This window comes from Acanthaster planci, linkage group LG08 (genome assembly GCF_054643075.1).
Source record: "Acanthaster planci isolate LZ-2023a linkage group LG08, COTS_SCS, whole genome shotgun sequence".
NCBI lineage: Eukaryota > Metazoa > Echinodermata > Asteroidea > Valvatida > Acanthasteridae > Acanthaster > Acanthaster planci.
In genome coordinates, this window is record NC_141784.1 from 4,748,884 (window position 1) to 4,774,229 (window position 25,346).

At 40.8% G+C, this 25,346-nt stretch overlaps 2 protein-coding genes across 19 annotated transcripts in view; both read left to right on the forward strand.

Moving 5' to 3' along the window:
* Positions 1–6,694: 6,694 nt before the first annotated feature.
* LOC110974590 (myosin-2 essential light chain-like) lies at positions 6,695–15,757 on the forward strand. The gene is made up of 6 exons (XM_022226338.2): positions 6,695–6,832; positions 6,930–6,954; positions 9,042–9,182; positions 12,027–12,191; positions 12,710–12,787; positions 13,652–15,757. Exons 1-6 carry the CDS (start codon positions 6,830–6,832, stop codon positions 13,678–13,680), a joined length of 441 nt encoding a protein of 146 aa, XP_022082030.1. The 5' UTR covers positions 6,695–6,829; the 3' UTR covers positions 13,681–15,757.
* A 768-nt stretch (positions 15,758–16,525) lies between these two features.
* LOC110974521 (uncharacterized) overlaps positions 16,526–25,346 on the forward strand; it is a 46,708-nt gene continuing 37,887 nt past the window's right edge. For 4 of the 18 annotated variants that reach the window (XM_087139703.1, XM_087139704.1, XM_087139701.1 and 1 more), the window contains exons 1-2: positions 16,528–16,801; positions 24,707–25,015. In XM_087139703.1, the coding sequence (XP_086995829.1) occupies positions 16,714–16,801; positions 24,707–25,015 (397 nt within the window). In that variant the 5' untranslated portion in view covers positions 16,528–16,713. Of the gene's footprint in view, positions 16,802–19,311; positions 19,449–23,444; positions 23,869–24,706; positions 25,016–25,346 lie in introns of those variants that run through there. The other 14 variants (XM_087139700.1, XM_087139698.1, XM_087139711.1 and 11 more) reach the window with 10 other exon arrangements.

Genomic DNA, 25,346 nt, shown 5'->3' on the forward strand with positions numbered 1-25,346 from the left:
TGCATAAAATTACAAATTAGAATCAAACGTAAGTTGGACTGTAGTATAGGCCCTTTCTTTTCGCTAGAGGACGGACCCATGCCTCGAAACCAAATGAGGTCAACCCCCACACAAACTTAGGCCTACATCAGCTTTTATGGGAATTTGGTACAACTCAATTATTCGAATATTCGATTGACTGGAAGGTGACACCTCTAATATTCAATAGTTCGAAATGACTCGTCTCAAGGGCACCTGTATAATTGCAAGATGCAAGCAGAGTAGAGTTCCTTTCGTGCGCGCGTGCCATGTGCGTACTGAACATATATGCCAATGTATATGAAGTGACCCACAATGCTTTGCGCGTTTGCAGCCGTATGCATTTCTTTCATAGAAGTTTGTGAACGCCACTTGCCCCTCCATAGCCCCCTTTATTAGGGCAGTGGTGCCAAGCAAATGATGTGACACAAATCTCTTGGCCGCCGTTGATGTCAATTTATTGTGGTGTTCCGAAAGGCTTTTCGTGGTTACGTCGTTGCTTCACTTGTGCACGATTGACAGGTGTAATGCTTCTCGTTATTAACAGACAAGCACGAATGAAATGGCAAGGGCAAACTGTAGCGTGCGTAAACCAACTCTGTTTCCGGTCATGTTTCCTCATGCAGTTGGTAGCCTTCCCACGATGCATTTGTGGGTGTTCCATTGAAAAGCGTTCCCCAAATGATGTGCTATGATATATTGTTCTCAGGATACTACTACAGGAATCCGCTTAACTACAGCCACAGAGCTTATATATTAGGCCTAGTTAGTAACTTCATCACCCTTTTCAATTCAAAAGGGGACTATTAATTAGCTTTGTTCTGGTTTACTGGTTTCTATTGCCTAGATGATAAAAATTGGCATTTCTGTCGGAAGAGTGGTACATTCGCATTTTATTTCCCAGTACCAAAATGGCATGGACATTTTGTTGCTATATAATGATTCTTTATTTTACAGGCAAGAGTTACACTTCAAAAAAAAATTGCAGTCTTTTCTCTGTTTATCAATCACACATCTTGGCAGGGACTTTGAATTTATATCTTTATTTGCTATTTCAAGTCCAGATGAGGGTGGGTCCTTTCAACGGTTTTGTTCATTGAATATTGATATTAAATAGTGTCGAAAATTTCTCTTTATTTGTAAATCTGATTCATTCAGAATATTCAAAAGTGAAAAGTGACTGCTAGATTTTAGCAAATCATGAACTATTCATAAGTTTAACTCTGCATTAAGACTTTTCAGATCCTGCACGGTTTAATGGTGAGATTTCTACCTTAAAATAAAACTACAAAGCCCATGCGACCATTCAAACTCGTTATATTTAGACTCCATAGATACAGCCCTTTTACCTTCAAACGTATTAATCATTTAGTATTACTCTGGTCCGGCTACTGATCAGTTATTTAGAGTGACCTTGCCTCTGTCAACTAATGTTGGATCTAAGGATCTCCAAGAGAGAAGGGGGAGTTAGAGAATACCTACCTGCATTCACCGTTGAGCTAAATGCGATCCAGAATAGCAATTTTCAAATAAAGTTGCCCGTATGCACCTCATGGGCAAGACTGCTCATCAATGCCTCGTCTGTTCTTGTCCGCTCAGTCACGACTTACACGTGCAGTAAGGCTTATCGTGCAGGCCGCTGTACGTGTCTCCATAATTCCTTGCACTTGAATAATTCCGTGGAGCTCGGCTGATTTCGAGTTTCAGCTATCAAAACCTAGTCTGCCATGTCGAACGTGGTCTGATGTTCAAAGTACTTTCCATATTTATTTTGTACTGTGTTTTTAGGGGGGAAATGCAAGCGTTACGGTTTCATCACTTCCAACAAAATGAACACTCCCGGCCAGCATGGCTCTTTTCAACCGATGAGGGGGTGCTTCTGCTCGAGGCGGATAGGGTGTCGTGACCATGGTCGTGACTTGACAATGTGCGCGCCGGCGCGCTCAAAGTAAGGCGTGTGCGTGAATGCAACGGCTCGCAGGAATCCAGAAAGAGTAGTGCAAACGAATGGAGTACACAGGCGCAAAAGTTCACACGCTGGTTCTCACACCAACGCTTTTGACACGCATTATTGAGTGCGCGATGTGGGCCTATTCACTTCGGTAGAGCGGGAAAGTGTATACGTGGTGCTTCTCATGGTTGGAAAAGGAAATACATCCCTATAAGCTCACGTGAGTTTTAACTGTTCCATCCCCTTCAACATACGCACTTGCACCCCCTGTCGTTTTCTTATGAGCGATATTTGCTTAATTGTAGATTTTAAGGAGACGCCACTCCTGCACGTTCTTTAGCGTGCTTTTTGCAAATACCAATACACATAATAGCTATTGGTAACATGCGCGAGGCGTGCCACCTCTCCACGAGCATTAAGCAGCCGTAGTAATGACTTTTAATTCTGGTTATCGATTTCACTACAATGTTACTCAGTTTTATCATTTAATCCTCAACTGTGACACGTTTACGTTCACAAGTTACTTCCTTTCATAAAAGTTTTTGGTCTCATGCTACTTTGAATTTTCAGTTTAGAAACGTATAAAAAATGGCACCAAATACGTTCAAACTGGAATGTCTACCTCTTTTGAAAACTTTGAGTAAATTGGGTAATGGCCAGGATGTGTTTTTTTTTCCTCCGGGAGTGAATCCCCCTTTTATTTTATTTTTGTCTATTCTATGAGACTTTATTTCTCAAATAATCCATCGGCAAGAATGATGGCACCATCGTGAGTTGGAAAACCATTTCATCATCTTCATTGGAAAAACGAATAAGTCATACGCTGCTTACGCTGAGATAGCCTTGTAGGTAAACTATTCCTTTGATAAACAATCTGTAGCGAAACGCTGGGGTCGGTCACCATGATATGAAAACATCTTTCTTTGCTTCGCTGCTCACGCCTACAAATTGGGAGAGCTACGGAGGGCGGATGCAAGCGTAGCAAAAAATATTTTTATGCACTGCTCTTTGTAACCAGTATCCACCCAACTGCACTGCTCCTAGGAAATTTGAAACTGCTTCGATCCAAATGTGGGTTGAGCAAGCAAGCGGCCACACAAGGAAAACATCTTCAGGATTGTCATGGAAACCAGCAGATATCCAGTTTTAGCTCCGTGTATGCTTGGCTGGCCTATCACGCGGGTACTGACAGTGGGGTGTCTCTGCCGTGAATGATGGAGATTTTATGGAAGCTGTTGTCGTTTTATTTTAATTGGACCTCGCAGTGGAGTAGTTTTCGTCAGAGAGGCGCTGTTAGCTAATATCTCTTTAAAAGGCCAGGAACTGAGTCACGATCTCGTCACAAAGCTCGTCACAGAGCACAAAAGTCGATCAGACGCTGTGATAAGGCAACATTCCCTGTGCCTGGTAAATTTACATTTTGTGGGGGGGCTACCGAAGTGACCATTAAGTGTTCCTTGTGGCCTGGGCCCTGTGCATGAATTTTGGCAGAAGGGATTCTACGGATGTGTGGCAGGTTCCTCGACTAAAAAGCTAGTTTGGAGCGATGAAATGGGGTTATTTTGGGATTATTTATTTAGAGAATGAGCCATGTCGGTATGTATCTCAAAACAGCAAGGTCATCCGGGAACAAAGCTCGCGCGTAAGGCCGCGCAGGGCCGCGCTGATAGGGTGGATCACTCACGCGCGTCCAAATGACCTTGGGTTCCATTTTGGGCGTGCGATGTTGGAGTGCCGAACTTGTTCATTGTTACAGTACAAGTGATCATCAACTAAAAGTTAGCAGTGAAACCAAAAATTGAGATATCCCGTTTAGCTCGCCCTCCTACGAGAGTCTCGGATGTTGCGTCAGTAGCTTCAGCTGAATATTAGGGTGCAGTCCACTAATTCAAGTGAGAGTTTTTGACCAGCTCGTTAGCATTAAAAGTTCCCCCACAACATCTTTTGAAAAAGGAGATTGTTTAGGCCCCAAAATGATGAGATTGTTTAAATCTCTGCCATGATCAACCCTCAAGAGCAGAATGGCTACTAGACGGTTGAAAAATGGTCCTAAGTGTCCGAGAAAAATGAGGGCTACCAGCAGACTTTGTACAAATCACTTTTTGATCGCGTAAAATGAAACACAAAAAAATGAAACACAAAAAAATGAAAAACAAAAAAATGAACCACAAAAAAATGAAAAGAAAATAACAATTAGGGAACAGACAATACTTTAATTTGTGTTTCAGAAACTTTAGGAATATTGACATGCATGCGATTGGGCCCTGAACAATGCTGATATTACATTGTTTTCAATGGGGCATGCATTAGTGGACTGTACCGCACCCAGTAATCAACGCTGAGCCGCCATCGTGCAGCCAGCACTGTGCCGTTGGGGCGGTATACTAGGAGCGGAATTTTCAATGATTTTCATGAGGCATTCATTAGATCAGAAGAAACAGCGATAAATCGAATTTGCTCTGCAAAGAGTTGTATTCCATTCCATCCCATCCTGCGAATGACTTATTTCAGCGGATGAGATCAGTTAAACGTTACAGATCAATTCGCGCAGATTCCACTCGAACCTTGAACAGTTTTTATCCAAGTGCAGTTCGCTTATTGAACGTACATGTACAGGTACAATCAAAGTCCTAATCAGTGATCCATCAGATTTTATTGTTATCTTAATCCCATTTTATTTAATAATCAATTGTTATTTTACCTGATATGCTGTCTGAAATTATCTGTTGTAATTCTGGTGTGAATTTTTGTAGCGTCGGTTATTATTGTTTTGTATATATATTTTGATTATCAAGTTTTTAACGTTCTCAAAACCACACAACGAATTTCAATGTATTCCAATAAACTATGTTGGATACAAATGATATTTAATAAATGAAACATCATTTTGTGGAATAGAATTTGCCACTTCAGTGAAAGAAAACTGTCAAGGTATTCGACGTACAAACGATGTATAACATCCTCGCTACCTTCATCTTATGCTTTAGTCTGTAATGCGATAGCTCAGTCGACGTGGTCCAGAGTTTGTTTCTTTGTTTTGCTCCAGTCTTAGGTTCCCAAGAGAAATACAAGAGAAAAACCTCAGACGAAAGTGCACGACGAGTGGGAAAAATGGGAGCAGTATGATGATTGATAGCAGGGACTAAACATGAGCCTGAATATGTTAAAACCAAGAAATTCGACAGCAATGGTTTTAATGCACTTAACATCTTCGGGTTTGGTGATTCCCATCCATAGTGATTGTTGCATTCAATTGTTCACTTGCAAATAAATCTCTCCCTTACTAATCCCTTGCCCTAAATTATAGAGATAAATTACTTTAGGAGAATTAATTGAACAGACAGTGAGGCACTCTCTGGTATATATGGGGATTATTAACCTTTTATTAATTTTCCTCGCAGGAAGAGTGGAGATGGTTCCCGCTGTGGCAAGAGTCGTGTTAAGAAGAGGTCATAAATAATGCTTTGCGGTATCAAACAGTAACCCTTTCCTCATCAGTAGACAACCTTGAGATCTGAATGTTCAAAATGATGCAATAAATTATTCAATTGTTTCTCTCCACAACCCAATCAGATAGATTAGATTCGGTTCTCTAATACTCGACAAACTTCACAAATATCTAACAAACTGCACCGGTAAAAAAGGTTTTACACTTGAGGCAAAATAACACTTTTCTGCTAACGTGTATCTCCGATTATTCCATCCCACTCATTTCTATTTGAAAATACGCCTGCAAGCGGCATTTATCAAATTCCTGTCAAGTGGACTCATCGAAACCACAAGGCCGGACGCGGAACTGACAACCCTACGTTTGGGGCGTGGCCATACTAATGCGGTTTACTACATTGTCGGTACTGTGTAGATACCATTTTGGGAAAACATGTATGTCGTATCGATATATCCGGAGTCGATACTGAGAAAAACCAAGTGCAAAATCGGTACACTGTGATCAAAAAGGCTCAAACGGGAAAGGTTCAGCGTGCGCGCGTTTGACACCCAAAGATAAATAAATAAATAAAACACAAAACATCAAATTTCAAGAAATATCCTCTTCGATCCGATTATGTTCAAGCCAAATGCTAAACAAAAGAATGCACTTGAATGTGCTAGTTTTTCTGATCCACATGGAAAGCTCCAGCTTTCTCCCATTTTGTTTGTGGCTATGTTTTCTTCTCTTTTATTTTTGGATTGGTCTTCTTTACTATATTTTATATATTTGTTGTAATTATGGTATGTGAATTTGTCTCTGTAAGAGTTGTATTCAAGTGGTGAATAAAATCAGTGCAATGCAGAAGAAATACTAAACTTTAACAGCCTCAGTGCGACTTATTCTGTGCATGTTATTATAATTACTGTTAATCATTTCTGGTTCTGAACAGCAACGATTCCTCAAAAGCACCCTAGGCACTGTAGCTCGCAAGCTTAGCCTGAAGAAACCTGTAGAAAGGAGACAGAAGCAGTTAAAGATTTAGAGGTGGTAGCAAACCCCAGAGGAATATTCTGGGTAAAACCCACGGAATCAGGTATGGACTGAAAACCCCAATCCACATGTGGACCAAGCCGGGATTTGAACCCGGACCGCAGAGGTACTTAAGCTGGAAGGCGAGGAAACTGAGAAGCCTGAGCACTCCGTCAACCTGACTCCGGCGGACACGACATGGACACGGCGTACACTTCAATGCCGTCCTAATAGTATTCGATACTATGATTAATCGTATTCTTAAGAGAGCGAGATTTTAGAACCGCTCATGATCGATGCACATGCACATTACAGTTGATACGGTATAGCAAGTGGTGCCTGAGCCGTCAAATCACGTACCCAACGCGAACGTAGAGCAAGAACACAGACTTTGCTTAAAAATGGTAAGTTTTGAACCTCCATCTCTCTAGTTCACGTATTCAGTATCGAGTGTAAATCTGCATATGTATTAATAAGAAGGTATTATTTTCTCCTTTGCAGTCGCTCTCAGAAGAACAACTAACCGGTAAGTGTCCAAATTATCTTCTCTTATCAAACGTGTCGAAGACTTCGTTGTGATGTGGCTAGCCTATGCCGCGGTCATGATGGTCATGATGGTTGTGGCCATTCGAAGCCTGAAGTCATCATGTCATGGGCTCCATGGTTGGTGTCAGTGATGAGTGCGAAAAGTGACAGGCCAACATGGCTGACAGAGACAGGCTGACAGGATTTCTAAAAGTTTAGTTAGGCCTACATTTATAAACCATGTAAACATGGTAAACGTGGCAGTGGCAAATGAAAGAGTGATACTCCGTGTGTATCACCGAGTTAGTGACTGAGAGTTCTAGAATTTGGCAAATAGGACCTACCGAGAATACATTTGCCACTTTTTAACTGCATGTAGGCTCGACCATGTAGTACTGTAGGCCTAGGCCTGCCGGGCCTAAACAATTTTCTCTTTATCGTACGCGTAGGGCTGAGTCAATTTGAATAATTCACTGTTCAACTATTAATTAGACCCTCAATTTTATTGAATGTCCGAATATTCAGTTGTGCAGACCGGCAGATGTTGATGAACAAACCATACACAAAGTCAGTTGCTATAACACATACAGTTGTTCATTATGATCAATATAATTGCTTCTCACATCTAGGAGTATCTCCAGCCACGATTTAGCAAGATTGAAGAGATAAACAAAACTTCTTACCATGTTGAAATTTCTATTCCCTATAAATTGTTTGATGAATAATTTACTTTTTAAATCAAAAGCCTCCCTAGTGCAGTGCAGTATTTCTCATTTAAAACAAAAGAAAATGTTCCCTTTCTTTATGAATCACGTCTTTTAACATGGTCGGCGATAGTACCCGTCCAACAACCATTCATATGCCTTGTCTACCATTAATAGATTTCACATAAAATGCATGTAGCTTTTACCCCAAGTCCGAAACGGTCCTTAAACCATGTAAACTGTCTAATGTTCCCTCTCCAGGATTCGGTTGGACTTAGCCCCACTAGTGTGGCATGGACTCTCACTCCCACTCCATCCTTAGCCACATATCCGTATATGCAGTTTCGTGTCGGCGTACTGAACATTTTTGGCGCACCCACTTATCATCGTGGGCGCAATTTCTTTTGCACACGGAGATGATCCTTAGCCTCTCCCTTTTCTTACTGCCACTTATTGAATGTTTTCACTCACTTTATTCTGGTATTTTCCAGTCTTTTTGCCTTCACCCATTCAATCTCACGGGCTTGCTCTCACAGTTGCCATCTTTAAAATAAGGTCGTTGAACATTACTGCTGCCCAAGTTTTGGAAGAGCCCATTGTTACATGTAGTATCTTATCCCTCGGTCCGTGTATTAGATATGTCTTGACATGGAACAGCCGTCGAGACGATGAGGGGTCAAGTGACGTAATTTTCAATGACCTTATTTTAAAGATGGCGGCTCCGAGAGCGAGCCCGTGAGATTGAATGGGCGAAGGCAAAAAGACTTGAAAATACCAGAACAACGTGAGTGAAATCATTCAATAAATGGCGCTCAGAAAGTGGAGAGGCTAAGGATCATTTCTGTGTGCAAAAGAAATTGCGCCCACGATGATTAAGTAGGTGTGCTGAAAATTTTCAGTACGACGACATGAAATTGCATATACGGATATGTGGCTGAGGATGGATCGGGAGTGAGAGTCCATGCCACACTAGTGGGGCTAAGTTTGAATCAGCGATGATGGTGGTAATGTTTACTTCCATGTACAGGTACATTCGGGAAGAAAAGATAAATTTTCCCTTCAAATCGGAAAGTCAAGCTTGAAATCCAAGTTGGCATCTTCTCCTTTTTGTGCAATTCAAACTGCATGCAAATGACAGGGATAATATTCGAGATGTCACGACACACCGGCCAAGCAGACCATTCACAATAAGCACACTGTGTCTGCATGCGCATGCCAATGACAGTTTGTGAGCAATGCAAAGTTTGTTGTCCAACTCGATGTAATCACACCTAACATTGCGCTGCTCACGAAACAGTTGTTGGTATAGACATGCACAAGCCTCAGACTCAATTCTGTGTGGTCAGCACTAATTGATTGTCATTCATTTTCAATTCTTGTTTAGAGTACCAGGATGCTTTTGCCCTCTTTGACAAGAGGGGAGATGGCAAGATTGAAATCGGTCAGCTGGGAGCTGTGATCAGGGCAATGGGACAGAATCCAACCCAGGCTGACATCAAGAGATTTTCCCAGGGCTACTCTAAAGGTTTGCATTCTGTTCCATTAACCCGTACCCTCCTCCAAAGTCTCCAAATTCCTCTGGGCGAGTTTGAAGGATTTTAGAGGATTGAGGCTGGATGGGATAAAAAGGTGTGGCGGATAGTAGAGAGTGCATTGTGTCAAGGTCCTAGGTTACACTTACCAATGCTTATTCTCCGTCATGCATGAAGTTATGCCTATGTACTTGTTAAGCAGTTACACTTAATCTTCCATACAAGTACGTACAGGATACGTTCACGCTGCCTCAACATAATGACTGCATTGCTGGAGGATTTTGTAGGATTGAGACAATGGTTTGTCCGCTAGGCATTGGGAAAATTTGAATTTGGAAGGATTCAGGATGCATCAAAGCCAGAAGGGCTTGGGGGGGTAATGATTGCTGAACAAACGTCCACAGTCTTGTAGATTTGGCAATGATTTATGGAGGCTGTTGATGCCTGTTGGTCCGCCAATTGTTGAAGTCAGTCAAGATGTGCTTTTTTGCGTAGGGGAGTGGTTAGTTACTTTGTGGATGTTAAATGTGGGATAGTTATTTTACCTTTAGTACTTTTCCCAATGCCATTGGGAACAAACATCTCAACCCTAAGTCCTTAAACTGTCTTGTCAGAAACTATAAAGAAGGTTACACCATAGGTCAAATCCCAAAATGCGACTGCAGAATAATCCGTGAATATCATATTTGGAAGAAAGTAAATAACAGCCTCTGTCAATCTGTTAAATACATTTTCTGCCCAGAGTGCTAATATTTTCAAGAAAACAGGAATTTTATTCACTTTTAACAATGGTCAGTGCCTGCTTGGCCAACAATGGCTGCAGTTTCCGAGCCACACATCGAGAGAATTTTCATGAACAAAACCAGGATTTTCAGGACGTTAAACCGCCCACGTTTCCAGACACTATTTCCTCTGTAACCATAATTATTAGTAATCCGAGAATGGGTTTCAGACTTGCATTGACGTGTAAACTGATGCAAAAGTGTGGTCATGAAGCATAATCACACACGCACATGTACATATACTCATCTTGTCATGGACACAAGTCGACTGCAGTAATCTCAAAGCTCCATTTTTTTCTGTAAATCCACAGAGCTTCAATTTTAAAGAGGTGCATTACTTAAGATAAATTCACTGATTACTTTTGGCTGTGGAAAACTGCTTTTTTTAAGGGAAAGCGCACCTGTCATGTTCGTTCATCTGCAGGTGGACATCGCTCGTGTGTTTATTGCACTCTCTCCGAGTGCCCTCTAGGTCATTGACTTTGTGCAAGATAAATCAAAAGATCTCCATTTGGCTGTTCAAAAAGGCCCCTGTGCTTTTGTTCATTTTTTTTAAGCAATTTACTTGAAAGCATATGCATGCAACAGGGCAATGAAATAAAAGCTGCAGTAAATTTTCTACCCCTAAATCAGCCAATCTTGTAAAATTACAACAAAGAAAGGTGTAACCTCTCTTCAAGGGCCATGCGGAATCCCCCCACCCCATGCACTCTAGCTCAAAGTCAGTTTTACCTCATCTCTGTGAAGTTTGGGAATTCTGTAGTTATCTCTTGCGTGAGGAGCCTGCATCAAGGCTAGCAGTTTATGATGATCATTTGTACAAATCAAACGTGCTATTATTTTTGTTTGAGTCCCCCGTACAAGCGGTGTCTGTCAGAAGAAAATGAACTTTTAAACAAGTCTAACGGCTGCCATCCATTAAGTTTGCTATGATGCGTGCGCCATCTTGCGTTTTTATTGTGGTATCGTTACACTACTGTCTTAATAGATGTGATATCATGACACATCTGCAAGGGAGGAAATGGAGCCTCTGCCTAGTCTGATACAAGTTATTTGAACATGTACCATCAGTACCAAAGGAAGACTGGACTATAGACTTGGGCACGGATGTGTTTTTAGTTTTTTGTGCGATACTGTATCTTTGTTGAGTTTAGGACACAGCATGTCAAGCTTCACGTGCATGTTATTCACTTGCCGACTACTGCTTATAGAATGCCGCGTTAGACGGGGTTTTCGATCTCAAGCCTCACGGATCCCTTCAGTGGAAAATTAAATGCGCTCTGTTTTTCTTGTCTCTTTTTTTCTTTGAAGTAAATCCAATTCTTGTAATACTGTGATTTCATCAAAAAAGGCATTGTTTAGCAATTTCAGGCTGCTGTGACGTGAATATGATGTTTTAAAATTTCCCTTGTCATTTTTTGTTACACCTCTGAATTGAATTTTTCACCAATTTAATCAAAACCATGAGTGTCGGTCCAGTCCTGCTCCGAAAGTTGAACGATGTGTGAGAACTTGATGCATTGCAGTATTGGTTTATTCTAGTTGGCCACTCGTGTGTTTTCTCAAAAGCAGTACCTTTAATTCTAAAACACATTTTTGGTCGAGAATCTGCATAGTTCAGCAGACATTATGTTGAATAACTTCTATGGAGAAAAAAAGTTCGGATTAATTTCAACTGTCGACAAAAAAACTGCAGTGTTCCAACTGCTGATCAAAATTGTATGTCAGTTTGTCTAAGGGCCCGGTCACGTGATAGTTCTGAACCAGTGGGAAATGAGTCTTGTCTATTTGTGTCTAGACATGTTAATTTATATATGCCTAATTTAGTTTAATATATGGGAAAGTTGTCAGTTTAGACAGCACCTAGACTGAAGATTTGTTTGTTTTGGATGATATTTCGGGAGCTGTTCAGTTTATTTTTTATCTCATCTCCTTGGATATTAATGTTTGTCTCTTGTTTTTAATGGTTTTTTTAATTTTTAAATTGTAATTCCTGAGATACAAAGTAAATGCTGATGTACACGTAGAGTAAAGGTTTTTCTATTTTCTCTTCAGACCACCGAATTACCTTTGAGGAGTTCCTGCCTATCCTTGCCTCCACTCAGAAGATCAAGGAGCAGGGAACTTCAGAGGACTTTGTCGAAGGTTTGAAAGTGTTTGACAAGGACGGTAACGGCACCATCAGTGCCGCTGAGCTTCGCCATGTTCTGACCAGTCTAGGTGAGTCAGAAAAAAATGATAGGCTTTCATTAGAACCCATAGCAGAAGGAAAGAGTTGCTTCATCAGCCAGGATTCATGAATTCTCCCCCCCCCAAAAAAAAAAAAGTCATGCTGGCCTTTGATAATGAAGGATTTCCAAGCTTTTCAGAAACTTGATAAAAAATAATGACATAAAGTCAGGGTGGTGGCATGGACACATTTAACCCAGGCCTCACTAAAAGGAACAAAACACTTTCATACAATGCAGCTACATGTACACACTGCTATATTGGGCAATATCTGGGCCTACCAGACCTATCCCACAGAATTAAACACTTTACTACTGTTTAATTCTGTGTGGCTGGGGGAAGGTTAGGGTTAAGCAAGTCAGATTGGTCTACCTTTTCCCTTAGTTGGCTGGGTGTATTTGATGTTTTTTGTCCTCATTTACCCATTACGTTTTGGATGTAGGTTCAGTTGGATTTCAGGTCACTAGACGAAAACCGTTTTTTTTTTTCGGGTGGTTTTATTTCTGCAGGAGAGAAAATGACCGACGAAGAGGTGACAGTTATCCTTCAGGGTTTGGAGGACTCACAGGGACACGTCAACTATGAGGGTAAGCACCAGTAATTTTGGGTTCTTTGAATACAAAAACCTGTTCAGTTTGCAGTCCATATCCTCAAAATGTTTACTTGACCTACTAAGGGACCTCTAAAAACTATGACTGTTAAAATATTCCATTTGGAGTTGTGCTTGGTCAGAAAGGGTCTACCCCAATCCAACTCGAGCAGCTTGGGCCCACTGAGTGTCCCTATAATAGGAAAAATGGTCCGTATCCCTGAATTTGTCATCAACCTACTCCATGATGAACGTCAAGGAAACAAAGTCTCTTCCCAATTGGCCAGTTGGAATGAGCTATCCGCCGTGACTTGAAGCATGCCCTGGTTGGCACAGAAGAGATAGATTTCATTCACACTTGAGCAGAAAATCTGTCGTGTGTGTTCAGCACAGCCCACACCAATCGCACATGATCCTTTGTGTGCATGCACGTACAGTGAGCTCTCACCATGGGACCGCCGTTTCTGTGTAGAAGCACACCATTTCTTTTCCATACGGTATGGATTCCCCAAAATTGATCAGAAATGCTGTGTATTGACAGTTGTCAACTCTCCAACCCAAGGCAACGAAGTTGATTTTGTGGGCACAGTCAAAAGTCACAACTCATGAAGTGCCAAACCCGAGTCCAAGTCTTTTCAAGTAATTTGCTGAATTTAGAATGTATATAGCTAAGGGCAAGTCCTAAATGACCTTCCAGAGCAACGGCTATGACTGTTGTTAGCATGTGTCCAAGCAACTAAAAACCTTTAAGACTAGAGCTTCATGTTACTCCTTGGACGTGGCTCACTTGTCATGTCTCAGTGAAATCCAATCATGCAATTACAAATCAACTTCTGGGGGTGTCTTTGTCTTGCTTTTTCAGAGTTTGTGAAGACGGTTATGAATGGCTAAACGACTGCAGGTGAGTAATTGTCCAGTGAGTCATGGGTGATCGGTCCACACACACACACACAAAAACTGGATTTCGCCAAGGTTGCAACTTCAAATGCACTTGACGTGCACCTGTGCAGAGTGCGTTTGATGTATACTCTTACTTTTGTGTTGTAAGGACAGCATTCCAAGCTATGCATCCCTTGTACAGTTAAAACACGCTGTGAAATACTGCAAATAGTCGATTTGTGTCAAGTATCCCACTGACAAGGATCCGAGTCATACAGGGGGTTTCAAAATTCATGACAGACAACCTGTCCACATCTGACTGCCGGTAGGTTCCAGAGCCTCACTGACAGGTTTTAAGAAATTGGGAACATGCATACGTTTAAGCAGAGGTGTCTGGAAAGTCACAGCTCCTAAATGTTTTTCTTCAAGTTGGTTTCTGTTTTGTCAGTTGTAATGAAACAGACACTTCTGTATGATTGGATCCTTATCTAGGGCAAATAGTTTGTAGAATTTGTGTCACCAAATATCGCTGGATTGTTCTATTTTGGTATCAGAGCCTTGAGTGGTCTTCGACATTACGTATACATCCTGTGTGGCTTAATGTATCAAACGTACACATTGTAAAGTCAGTTGGTAGTTACATGCACGAGGTGTGCACAGATGCATGGAGGAATCTTCCATGATCAGTACCATGCGTATCTGGACACCGTGGGATGTGCCGGAAACCAGTTAGAAACAGTCTGATAATGATGGTTGATGATAATGTGGTTGGATTTATCGTTGCATTGATTTGATCCTTGCAGTAAAAACAACTTGATAAATATGAAAGTCTAGTTGGGAGCCATTACTAACACTTACATCGAAGGCTTCAAGTATCACAACAGAAGTAAAGACCAGATTTTATTTTACTGTTTTTGTTTCTGAAAATCAAGTGTCAATCTTGTTTCAATTTCAAAACAAATTTAATGCGAAAAAGACAGCTTCAGAATAGAAAATAATCAGCCAAAATGATTCATGACAAAAAAAGGTGGAACAAATTGTGGTCTTCGGATATTTTCCATAGATCTTCCAATCTGCCCTGAATGTTACTTTCTCATAATGCTTTTGGGACCTGCCTATAATACGAAGGCAATTATCATTTTAACTAATGTTAATTACTTGTACTAACCCTTTTTTAGCCTATAACTTAAGCAGTGTGCGTAACTGTGCATAGTTTTGTCATTCACAGTAATTATAATCAATACTATGACATGTACATGAGGCATATGTAGTGAGGAGTAGATATTTATTTGCAATGTTCCCTTTTTAGTAACTCTGAATTTTTTGGCTAAGATCTTCTCACAATCATGAATTGTTCTGTATTTCATTAATTTATTCAACTGTTAGGTAGAACTTTCAGTGCAAAGATATCTTAAATATCAATCAACATTTGACAGGCTGTGATAAATTTATGCTGCGCTTTTTAGTGAGAAATAATTCTACTCTGCTAACTAAAAGAACACAGTAAATGCAGTCAGATATCTTGCTTGGGGCCACATTTGCTGTGCTTACAACTTGCAGCATATGAACCTGCATTTTGGAGAAACTGTCACGGAACACATATCGCTGCGTGGACAAATGTTGCATGTAGGGCATCAGAAAAAACTTGTATTCTGCATTATGACTAATCTCTGCCCACTCTATATATTCATCCCGGCATTTTCACCACTCCCATTTGCCGAAGAACAAGATGCAACTCATTTTGACCTGGTGATGGATTTTGAGAATAAATTTACCTGGATGTTATATTTCCTTCGCGTTGAAGCTGAAAGTATTTCTTAGCAAAAAAGAAATGTGCGCATTTATGCAGGTACTTGTTCATGGATGTGAATAAACGTTGTGAAAGTACTCATTCGAAGCCGGTTCGTTTTATTATGACAACAAAATTACGAACTGGGGTGGGAGCCAGTTAACAAATTGTGTTCCTGTGGTATTTTGATCACAAGTCTGCACTCATCTTTCTATCATTGTAATACACATTCCTACACTCTTGGAAAGCATTTTGGCTTTTTGCTATTGTAGAATAAATTCTTGTAGAAAAACTGTAGAAGGCTACATGTATTTTGTGTGTCGAATTTGCTGTGTTCCAATTCCTTTTTAAGGGTTTTACTTGTTTAACAATGAAGTACACAATCCTGATATTCACCTTGATGCATTGGGTCGTTTTGCTATGAGTTTTGGGTTCTGTCATTTCTTACCAGGCTCACTTAGTGACTCTGACTTCTTGTGTCGCCAGTCTGCCTTGCCAGCTGTTTCATTGACCCGCAACTGCGTGTGTTGTCGGCAGGATTTTTCGAGGGAGGGGATAGATTTTTTTCGGGGGTTGGAGGCAAAACATTCAAACTGATATACCATTACCGGTAGAAGGGAATTAATTTTCAAGCCAATTAGTGATTGTCATCCACTTCCCGCCTTTTTTTCTTTTCTCCCTCCCCCCCCCCCCACCCATTTTTTTCTGGGGGGAGGGGGACTCGCGAATCCCACGCTTGACAGTTATGACTCTTCAAACGGTTGAACGATTCTGGAGGTTGGGACGAGTAACCTGAGTTGATATGCGTGTATACCTACGATCTCTTAATACTTGTAGTGGACATCATCAGACGGGTCAGCTCCAGTCAAAGCGGTCTACTGTCGATAATCACAGAAGTTAAGAAACGCAATGAAATCATGAGGTGGCTTGGATGTAAAATAAACGGCCACTTGTTCTCATTCTTCTATTGATTCAAAAACCCCCGTCAATCGATCGGCAGGTACCCACTATGTACAAAACAAACAGCGCAGCGCGTCACACGTCACTCCCCGACACAAAAGCGTTCCCGTCAACCGTCTTGTTGGCTATTGACGGTGAGACGGGCAACGAGCTAGAGCCAGAAAGAATGTTTAAATGACGGAGTGTAAAGGCCAGAACAGTCTGCATAAATGACAGACTAGTCGATGTTGCGATTAACGATGACTGACTGTAGATAGAATCTTATGCCGACCTAGATTATGTTCTGAAAGGTAAGCATGATTGTTGCCAATGTACCAGCCAACAACTCTGTCAGTCAAATAACTTGCCTACGTCGTTGGGCCAACGTCGCTTCCTTTCTAACAGGTAACTCAATCAGTTTAACTTGTATAATTATGATAACGTGTCATTTTATCCTTCAAATAGCAAAATTAAGAAAATCCTAGGTTTGTAGTAGTAAACAGCTAGCTAAGGAATGCAGGTTCGAACAGATATTCCCGCCCGGCGCCCATAAGATTTTTGAGAATTATTGACACTGTCTTTAATGACATCAAAGATAAGTGATAAATATAGTTCATGCATTTTTACAACGATATTAACATCTCGTTTCCATCCTAGGATTTTGCTCATTTATAATCCGTTCAAAAGTGAAATGGCACACGCCCACGCCTCCCCACAATAAATATTTCCACAAGTTGTGTAGCCATGCAGTCCGCCACGATTATGGGTCCATATGTGTTCCCTTCGATCCGTGTGCACTTCGTTCATTCGTTTTCGGTGTGAAAACGAAAAACGACAAGTGAAAAAGAAGTCGTCCTTGTTTTTCGATTTGAAAAAAAAAACTTCTGATAAAAAAAAGAGTTCTTTCTCGTTTTTCCATTTGAAAACGAAAAAGGGGGAAAAGAAAAGAAACCATTTTTGTCTGTGCATGCATAAATTTAAACGGTACACGAGACACGAAAGTAATTTCTTCTAAATTTCATTTTACGTGTAATTCGATTTTCGCCTTATAGGCTGGTTCCCCACCGTATGTTAATAATGTACGGCAGGTAGTCACTGCATCCTTACGTAATGACGTAAATGAAGTTTTGCCAAAGTTGAGATCATTATGCAGAAAAAAAAATTGAGTACAATCATTTGCAGAAGTTTACGACCACTTGGAACTCTGTTGGTATTTCTGTCACTGGACCTGCATTATATTGTTTCACTGAATGATAACATAAGATTTTTTTTACAGTGGTGATAACATCAGAGTCGTGCTATGAACCCAGTTGCATGAATTTTGTTGCAAAAGCACGTCTTGTATAACATTTTGTCTGTAAAAGAAGGGGACAGAAAGCCAGTCTAAGTGATCAGAAACAAAGGAAAGCACACTAAATAGTAACGTTTCAAATCATGGGAATAAACATAAGGTACCATGATTGATTGGTTTAGGTTTGGTTTTTCTTCATGTTAAAGCATTTTCTTTGGGTGGTCCTAAACTCTTGCAAATGACTGTTGATAGTACCGCCCGCGTTCTTCCTACAAGATAAACACAGATCCCTCACACTTTTGGGGGGGGATTACCAATAATTATAATCACCCTTTCCCCCTTTAAGTCACAGACAATGCGCATCCTTAGCCTGCCCATGCGCCATACCCCCTGCGGGTGTCACAATCTCCCCGCCCCCGCCCATGCTTGTTAGAATGTAAGAAAGTTTTGTAAGTTGCTCCCTCCCCCATCCGCTTTTTATTTTGAAGTCAACAAACTAATCGCAATCCTCTATCTCAGCCATGTATAGAACTACAAGTTCGCATAAAGACGTGTCTTTAAATAGACCCTTTTTCATTTTTCAAAAGTGCATCAATATAATTGCGACGTTACTCAATGTTACATTGTAAAAACGATTCACAATATGATTCTTGTTTTTCGTTTTCGTAAGTTGTGAAAAGAAAAACCACCTGTTTCTATTTTTTCTCACGTTTATGTTTCAAAAGGAAAAAAAAAGAGAAAACGACCTTTTTCTATTTTTTTTCACACTCATTTTTCAATCTTCGTTTTTCGTTTTCAAATCGGAAAACGGATAAACGAAACGCACACAGACCCTGATGTCTTTTTGTCTTCACATGAAAACCATTCAGTTCTGAGTGCCTAAGATTTGTTGTTTTTCCAAAACTCTTCTGAAGTTTTGACGAGGTCTGTGACAGTTCGTCACAAAAAACAAGTAAAATTGAAACAACTGACATACAAAAAGTGCTCGTTTATAGGGACGTTTGCGGGGCATGGACATTTTGAGGGACATAAAGATACGAGGTGGGACATTGTCTTGCTACATTAACAACCTTGATCGAGGCCTTGAGAAAGGTCCGTGTGATTTCATTGTTCTGGGAGTGTTTTGGTTTTCTATTTCTCGATAAATTTTGTTGTAACTGTGGTTTCTGTTTTCGTTTGTTTGATTTTTATTTTGATTTTCGATCCTTTTGTTTGTTTGGTTTTAGTTTTATTTTGCCTTCTCAGCATTATTTTTTGTTGGGGGGGGGTCATTTTGGGCGTGTCCGGCCAGGACATTAAGACATGGAGCTAGCGGCACAGGCGTTTTTCCAAGGGGGGGGGGGCAGTTATTAGACCATGGGCATCAGCCACGGGTCGATCCATTATGCCCCACCCATCAGTAGGACCTGCAAACAGTTGGGGGTGGGCCAGGCCCCCCAGTAGGAAAAGTGGCCCCCTCCCCGCTTCCGTCGCCAGTAGTTAGTGGGATTGCTGACTTAACGTACAGATAGGCTACGGATAGAGACAGAGATTACTCTGACAACGCCAAATGAGAAAAAAACTACCGCGAGCGGAGCTGTTAAGTTGAAGAGCGCCACCAACTGCTTAAGTTAATCAAAAGTCAGTTGCGTTGCGTCGTCAGGTGGCTGTCACCGCACCACTGGTCACGGATAATTTAAAAACCGTAACTTTTTGAGACTTTTCCCTTCTCTGTTATTCTCAAGAAACCTGTCATTTAAGATGGTTCGGATTCATTTCAATGTAAGTATCTGATAAACGGGCAACGTCTCGATTTGTTGACCAGGGAAGGCCCTTTTTAGGGAGGCAAGGAGGCGGAAGAGATCTGTTCTGCTTTTGATGTTAACAAGTAACGTTGCAACTGTCATGCACACATTTTTGTAGTTTTGCGTAAACGTCAACTCGAAACTTTTCAAATAACGTTAAATGTGTAGAGGGTTTAGCCTAGCCTACTTAGAAAACACTTCAGAATTTCCAGACCAGTCTCATACACTGAACAGGGTGTCAAGTGATGTCCAGACATGGACCGTACTTCTGTCCTTGACAGCAACAGGTTTTGAAGGGTCAAGATTTCTCTCTGACGATTCGATGTCATAAAATGTAAGCAGCTGGCCCATATGTACATGTACAATATTATTTAGAAGAGACTATTCCTTATATGTACATAATACATACACATGTACAAATTTGTGAAGTGATTGCAATTTGAAGTTCCTTCTTTAATCAGACAGGCTTATTTCTCACGACATCAGGAAATCTGCATGAATTTCCAATGCCATGAGCATTGGGCTGGAGTTAGTCAAGCTCTTCATTAAACATTTGTACATGTACACTTGTTGAAAAGATGGATCAATTAGCAGTCTTGCGACATGACCATGATGGGAATGTGTCTAAAACAGTGACCAAAAGCTTGTTCATATAAGTTTCAGAACTTAGTGAAGCAAATATAAAGTCATGAAAACTTTGCTGCGACATTTTGCTCCAGTCAAAAGTTTTTCAAATTCGTATTATTCGATCTGGCCTCACAAATATTAATTTTTTGTTTGCTTTTGCAAGTACGGAAGTATGAAATGGCCTGAACAGATGTTTCTTTCTGATACCATTTTCACGTGCAATATTACTAGTTTCAAACTTTGAGGAACATCAGGGATTATATTTAGATGTTTTGTGGTTTATCATAACTTATAGTTAATGCCTCTGTTTAATGCTGTCCCACGTCTTATGTTGGTGGGTTCATAACCTTTTTTCAAAGCCCCAGGATGGGATTTTTGTCAGCGGGAGGTTTGCAAACTATGCAAAGGCTACCCTAGGGGTGGCAGGTTTGTCACTGCGAGATTGACAATCCTTACACTTTGCGTGGGCCAGCCCCAGGGAGGGATTCCCTGTGTGAAGGAAAACAAATTGTCCATTCGTTTCATTTGCAGTTACTGTGCAGAGCAATCCAATAAGATGGGAGTAGGCCTAGCAGTGTGTGTACAGATTGTATGGTGACTGTAGTCAACAGACACTCTCCACTACATGGCAATGGTACATGTACTTCCCCAACTTGGTCAAATGACCAGACTAAGAGATCGTTGGCTGTAATGTCTTTCTTGTACCATGAAACTATCCCCAGAACTGTGGGGTCCGACTCTGCCCCGCTCTTCCTCGTGGGAGCAGGGTGGACGTCGAACCCCACAGTTCTAGGCTTACCATGAAACCACATGGATTGTACATGTACCTCTGCATTTTGTCGAATACCAGTGTTGGCTTTTAAAGACTTCTTCCCTATTCACATTAAATTGGATCATGATATGGTACCAAAATAGCAGAGTAGTGTGCACTGTTGATGTACCGGTAGGGGCCTACATGTATACATTATGTACTGATAGATAAAGTTTTAGGGATAGACTTGTTTGGACAGTGTTATGGTATGGCGTCTAGCATCAGTGTTACACATCTCTTTTGCTAACACTGACATGACTATTGTACTGGTTGAAATATTCAAATAATACTATGCTGAGGCTTGTGAGTACATTTAATCACAATTCAAACTTTTACATGTACAGTAATTGTATTTGTATACATGTCGATAAAAATCAAAGATTCTGATTTGATTTGATGATTAAAAATTTACTCACAGGTGTAGGGAAATTTTGAAATTACCCACGATGAATTGGGGCAGGGATCAGGATTTCCAAAAATGTGACCTGTCAGGACAATAACCGCAAGGTTGCATTCCACTCTTTCTTATTTTGACGGTTCAAAGTCAAATATTGATGTGTCCAGGACATTTTAAGGGTTTTTGTAATATTTGGAAAGAGTAACTTGTCTCCTATTTGATTACAAATACCACAGGATCATATTAAAAATGTCCTTTTCTCAGCAATTTCGACGACAGCATTATTCGTGCCTTGTCAGAAATGTTGAAACATTGTCGGAAACAAAGACATAAAGCTGTCCAAATAATGTCACATCATTGCCTTATACTTTCCCCCAAGTGGTCCATGTACCGCACTTACCACTGGAAGGCTCTTTTTCTGCTGAATTCAAAAACACCAAAATCTCAATTTCAAAAATTCTGACTTTCAGCTCATGTTGTGGTGATAGGCCACACATGTACATGTACACGTACAACTGTAGACGTGTATTGAGTTGGCTCTGTCAATGCACATGCAGGTTACATGTACGTGTACATTGATTGGTTTGGCCCAGGTGTAGCGAAGTGTGAATTTCTTTGTCCAATCCAGGCAATGGATTACTGAAACATACAACTTTATGGTCCCAGAAGTAATGGTTGTTGGGGGGGGTGGACAGTTGCTATAGCTATTTCTTTGAGCTGTCTGAGGACATCAGTGGCAATTTCATGCTGATTAATTTTTTTGTGTGTGGAAAATTTTAGTGTCATTTGTTCAGTCAGTTTGTGTTACCTTGGAGCTATTGACGAGGAGCTCCATGCCGTTCCCTAACCTGCAGTAGTAGACCGCACAATGTGAAAGCCAAGTTTTGGCATTGTTCATAGTATTGGAACCGTTGCTCCATTTTTCAAAACAACAGTGCATTTCTGCATTTTTTTCCTCTTCCTGAATTGATTGATATATATTTATTGTAGATTTATTTTTGGCAGTAGGTGAAACAGAATGAATTTCCCCAACTCCAAAGTTCAAAGGTACTGACTCTCTACTGACGAGTTTAATAGTATGGTATACCAGGCCCTAAACTTAGCGCTAGACTGACATACAAATTCTAGTCAAAGCTGCTGTGGGCTAGTCAAATGCCTTCTTTATCTTGCCGGGCGGGCTAGTGAAATAATTCTTATCGGTACCTGCTTTAAACTGTAAGGATGAATTTGAATACAACAGACATTGTGAAGTTGAGTTTATTAATTGTAAGTTTTGAATCCTCAACTTCAAGTTGTAAAATTGACAGCATGACTCTACAGTAACGGCTGAATAATACTTAGCTGCAAAAAGCCAGGTAACGCTAGTTTTGCGAACTAGGTCCAGAGGGTTAACAGGAATTCTTGCATGCATACATGAAAAAATGAGTTAACTTGCCAGGCAGACTAGTTAAAAACCTTAAGGGCAAGGCCTGGGTTAACCAAAATGAATGATGTCATTTGCTGCATTGGTTTAGGAAACCACATGAACCTCAGATAATCAAGTTATACAGTATTGGTCATGTCAAGTCTGAACTCATGAAAGTGATGGGTTATTTTGTGGTTTTCACTCTAAAAGCCTCATCAGCACAGCTGCTCCAACCTTTCACAGACCTGCAACAGAGACTTGGCATGATTTAACAGAGACTTCATGAGTGACTTGTGGGCTTAAGTTACGAAAAATTGTCCCCATTATAGGCTGTGTTCTTAGCCCAGTTTTGTTACTAATGTGGAAATGATGCCTCTTGTTACTGACTGCTAGCTTTCTGAAATCCCCAGTGTGAGAAACACCCATCTACATGTAATTGCCGAAATGCTTTCACCGGGTTAATTTGTCAAGTGTTACATACATGTATGTAAGTTCAGAATTCATCCGTAGAGACGACAATAGGAACTGATAACTTACAAAATCGGCAAACTTAAAGGAAAAATCACTTATTCTATTGCAGATCAGTAATGTACTGGCACAGGGCAGGTGATTTAGTTATTGGTGCTGCTGCAAAAATTTCAGTGTAATTTTTTTTTCTCATTTTTTGGTACCCTGTAAATCCATCCACGTGTTGTCCTGCCGAGGATTTTAGTTATCCCAAAATGCAAGTGATCACAGCCCAGCAAGCTCATGTGTCATAATAGCATTAGGCCTGGCATAATTGTATGTAGTCCAGATAATACTGCCAGTCAGCAGAAGCATAAGGCATAATTGAATTGCTGGGATCCTGAGGCCATGCCCACACACTCCATACCCCCCTGCTATATTATGTTAATGAGATTGAGGCAAGCAGGGGCTCTTGAAAGACTTAGCCTACACACAGTGCACACAACTGTACATGTACATGTACATGTACAGTACACTGTACAGTACATTGTACATGTGCATGTGTGTACTGTACATGAACGCACACTTCAGTCCTACACCCCGGTCGGTCGCACAGAAGCAATCTTGCACGTAGAAGGTTCCGTGACAGAAAGGGATCCTTTTTAAAGGATTTCCGCTTTGCCAAAAAAAAAAAAACCCCAGTCTGCCAGGTAAGTCTTGCATGTATAATCAGAATCATCCTGTCTTCATTGCAGTGACAATTCTCTGCTGATTTTAGGGGCTGTCTGTTTGTTTTTTCCCCTTTGGAGGGAATTCACTGAACCTGTCATCACACAGGTTGTATGGGAGTTGTCACTTATGACACTGAATGCAACTGTCATCTCTCCTGCGCAATTTTTATTTTCTACTCATGCGTGAAGCAGTCATGTTTTTAGATCCAATGGAATTCGAAAAATTAGCTGTGTTAAATAAAAAAAGGGTCACTGTTGAATTAGGAAAATTGAGTGGATTTGTCATAGAAAATGTTAAATTATGCATACATTGCACTGTGTGTGGAAGGCCTGTATGCTAGTACATGTACTTAGGATGAATTTTACCTGTGATTTGAAAATGTGGACAAATACCGGTAGATTTGCGATCAAAATTTAGTACCATTGTCAGTACACTCTGTGTAATGGAAGTAATGTGTTTAAATGCTTGTAAAGAGAGAAGTATTTATCAGAGACCTTAAAAAGAGCTGCATTAGACTAAAGTTTCCCAAATTCATTAGACATTGATAGCATACATGTAGGCAGATATTTACTGTATTTTTGAAGGCGATTAATGTAAAGATGTCTGTTTGGTCATCTTTAGTTCTTTTTGTGGGGAAAACTTTGTTTTACTTGTGTTTTTTTTGTACATTTAGTCAGTCTTTGCTGCATGGATCAAGTCTTCATCAGTGTGGTAGAATCCCATGGAATGGATGTGTTAATAGGATTGTACCGTACATGTATGTTGTCATTAGCTTGACTTGTGCATCTTTTCATCTTTGTCCCGTGCGCCTTTTAGCTTCAGCTTCCTACCACGGAATCATAGTTGCCAGCATCCCCCTCCAACACACTCCTTCCTTTTCCTCCAAGATGGCCGATGACACGGTATTCCTACCAAACGATAACCAAGCCTCGATGCTGTCCCCATTTGAGCCAACCCCCAACAACAACGGCCCCGAAAAGAGCATGGGCCAGAACGGGATCGGGGATGGCGGACCCGACCCAATCCCAATGGGGGATGTGGCCTCAAATGGACAATACACGCCGGACGATAACGGAATAGTGAATTCCGGGGTGGACATTAATGGGATGGTTGTAGACTCACAGGGTGAGTGATCGAGTGAAGTCCTTACTTGCACCTTCTCCCTTGATTTTGCCGTGTTGGTGTGATGTGATACTAAACGTTGATTCCACCTTTCCTTTGCATGCTGTGGAAAGTGCAAAATAGTAAGGAAAAATGAACATCTGCATGCCTGCATGTAATAACCTGATTTTGTGAGAAAAAAAATGAGGGGGTGGATCCGGGAGGTGGGGGGTGCATGCCCCCTCCTCTTTCAGCAAAAAATAAATAGATGAAAAAAGAGAAAAAGAGGAAAGGGGAAGAATAAAAAGGTGTCATACAAAAAAGGCTCCAGACCCAAGCCAACCCGGCGTTTGAC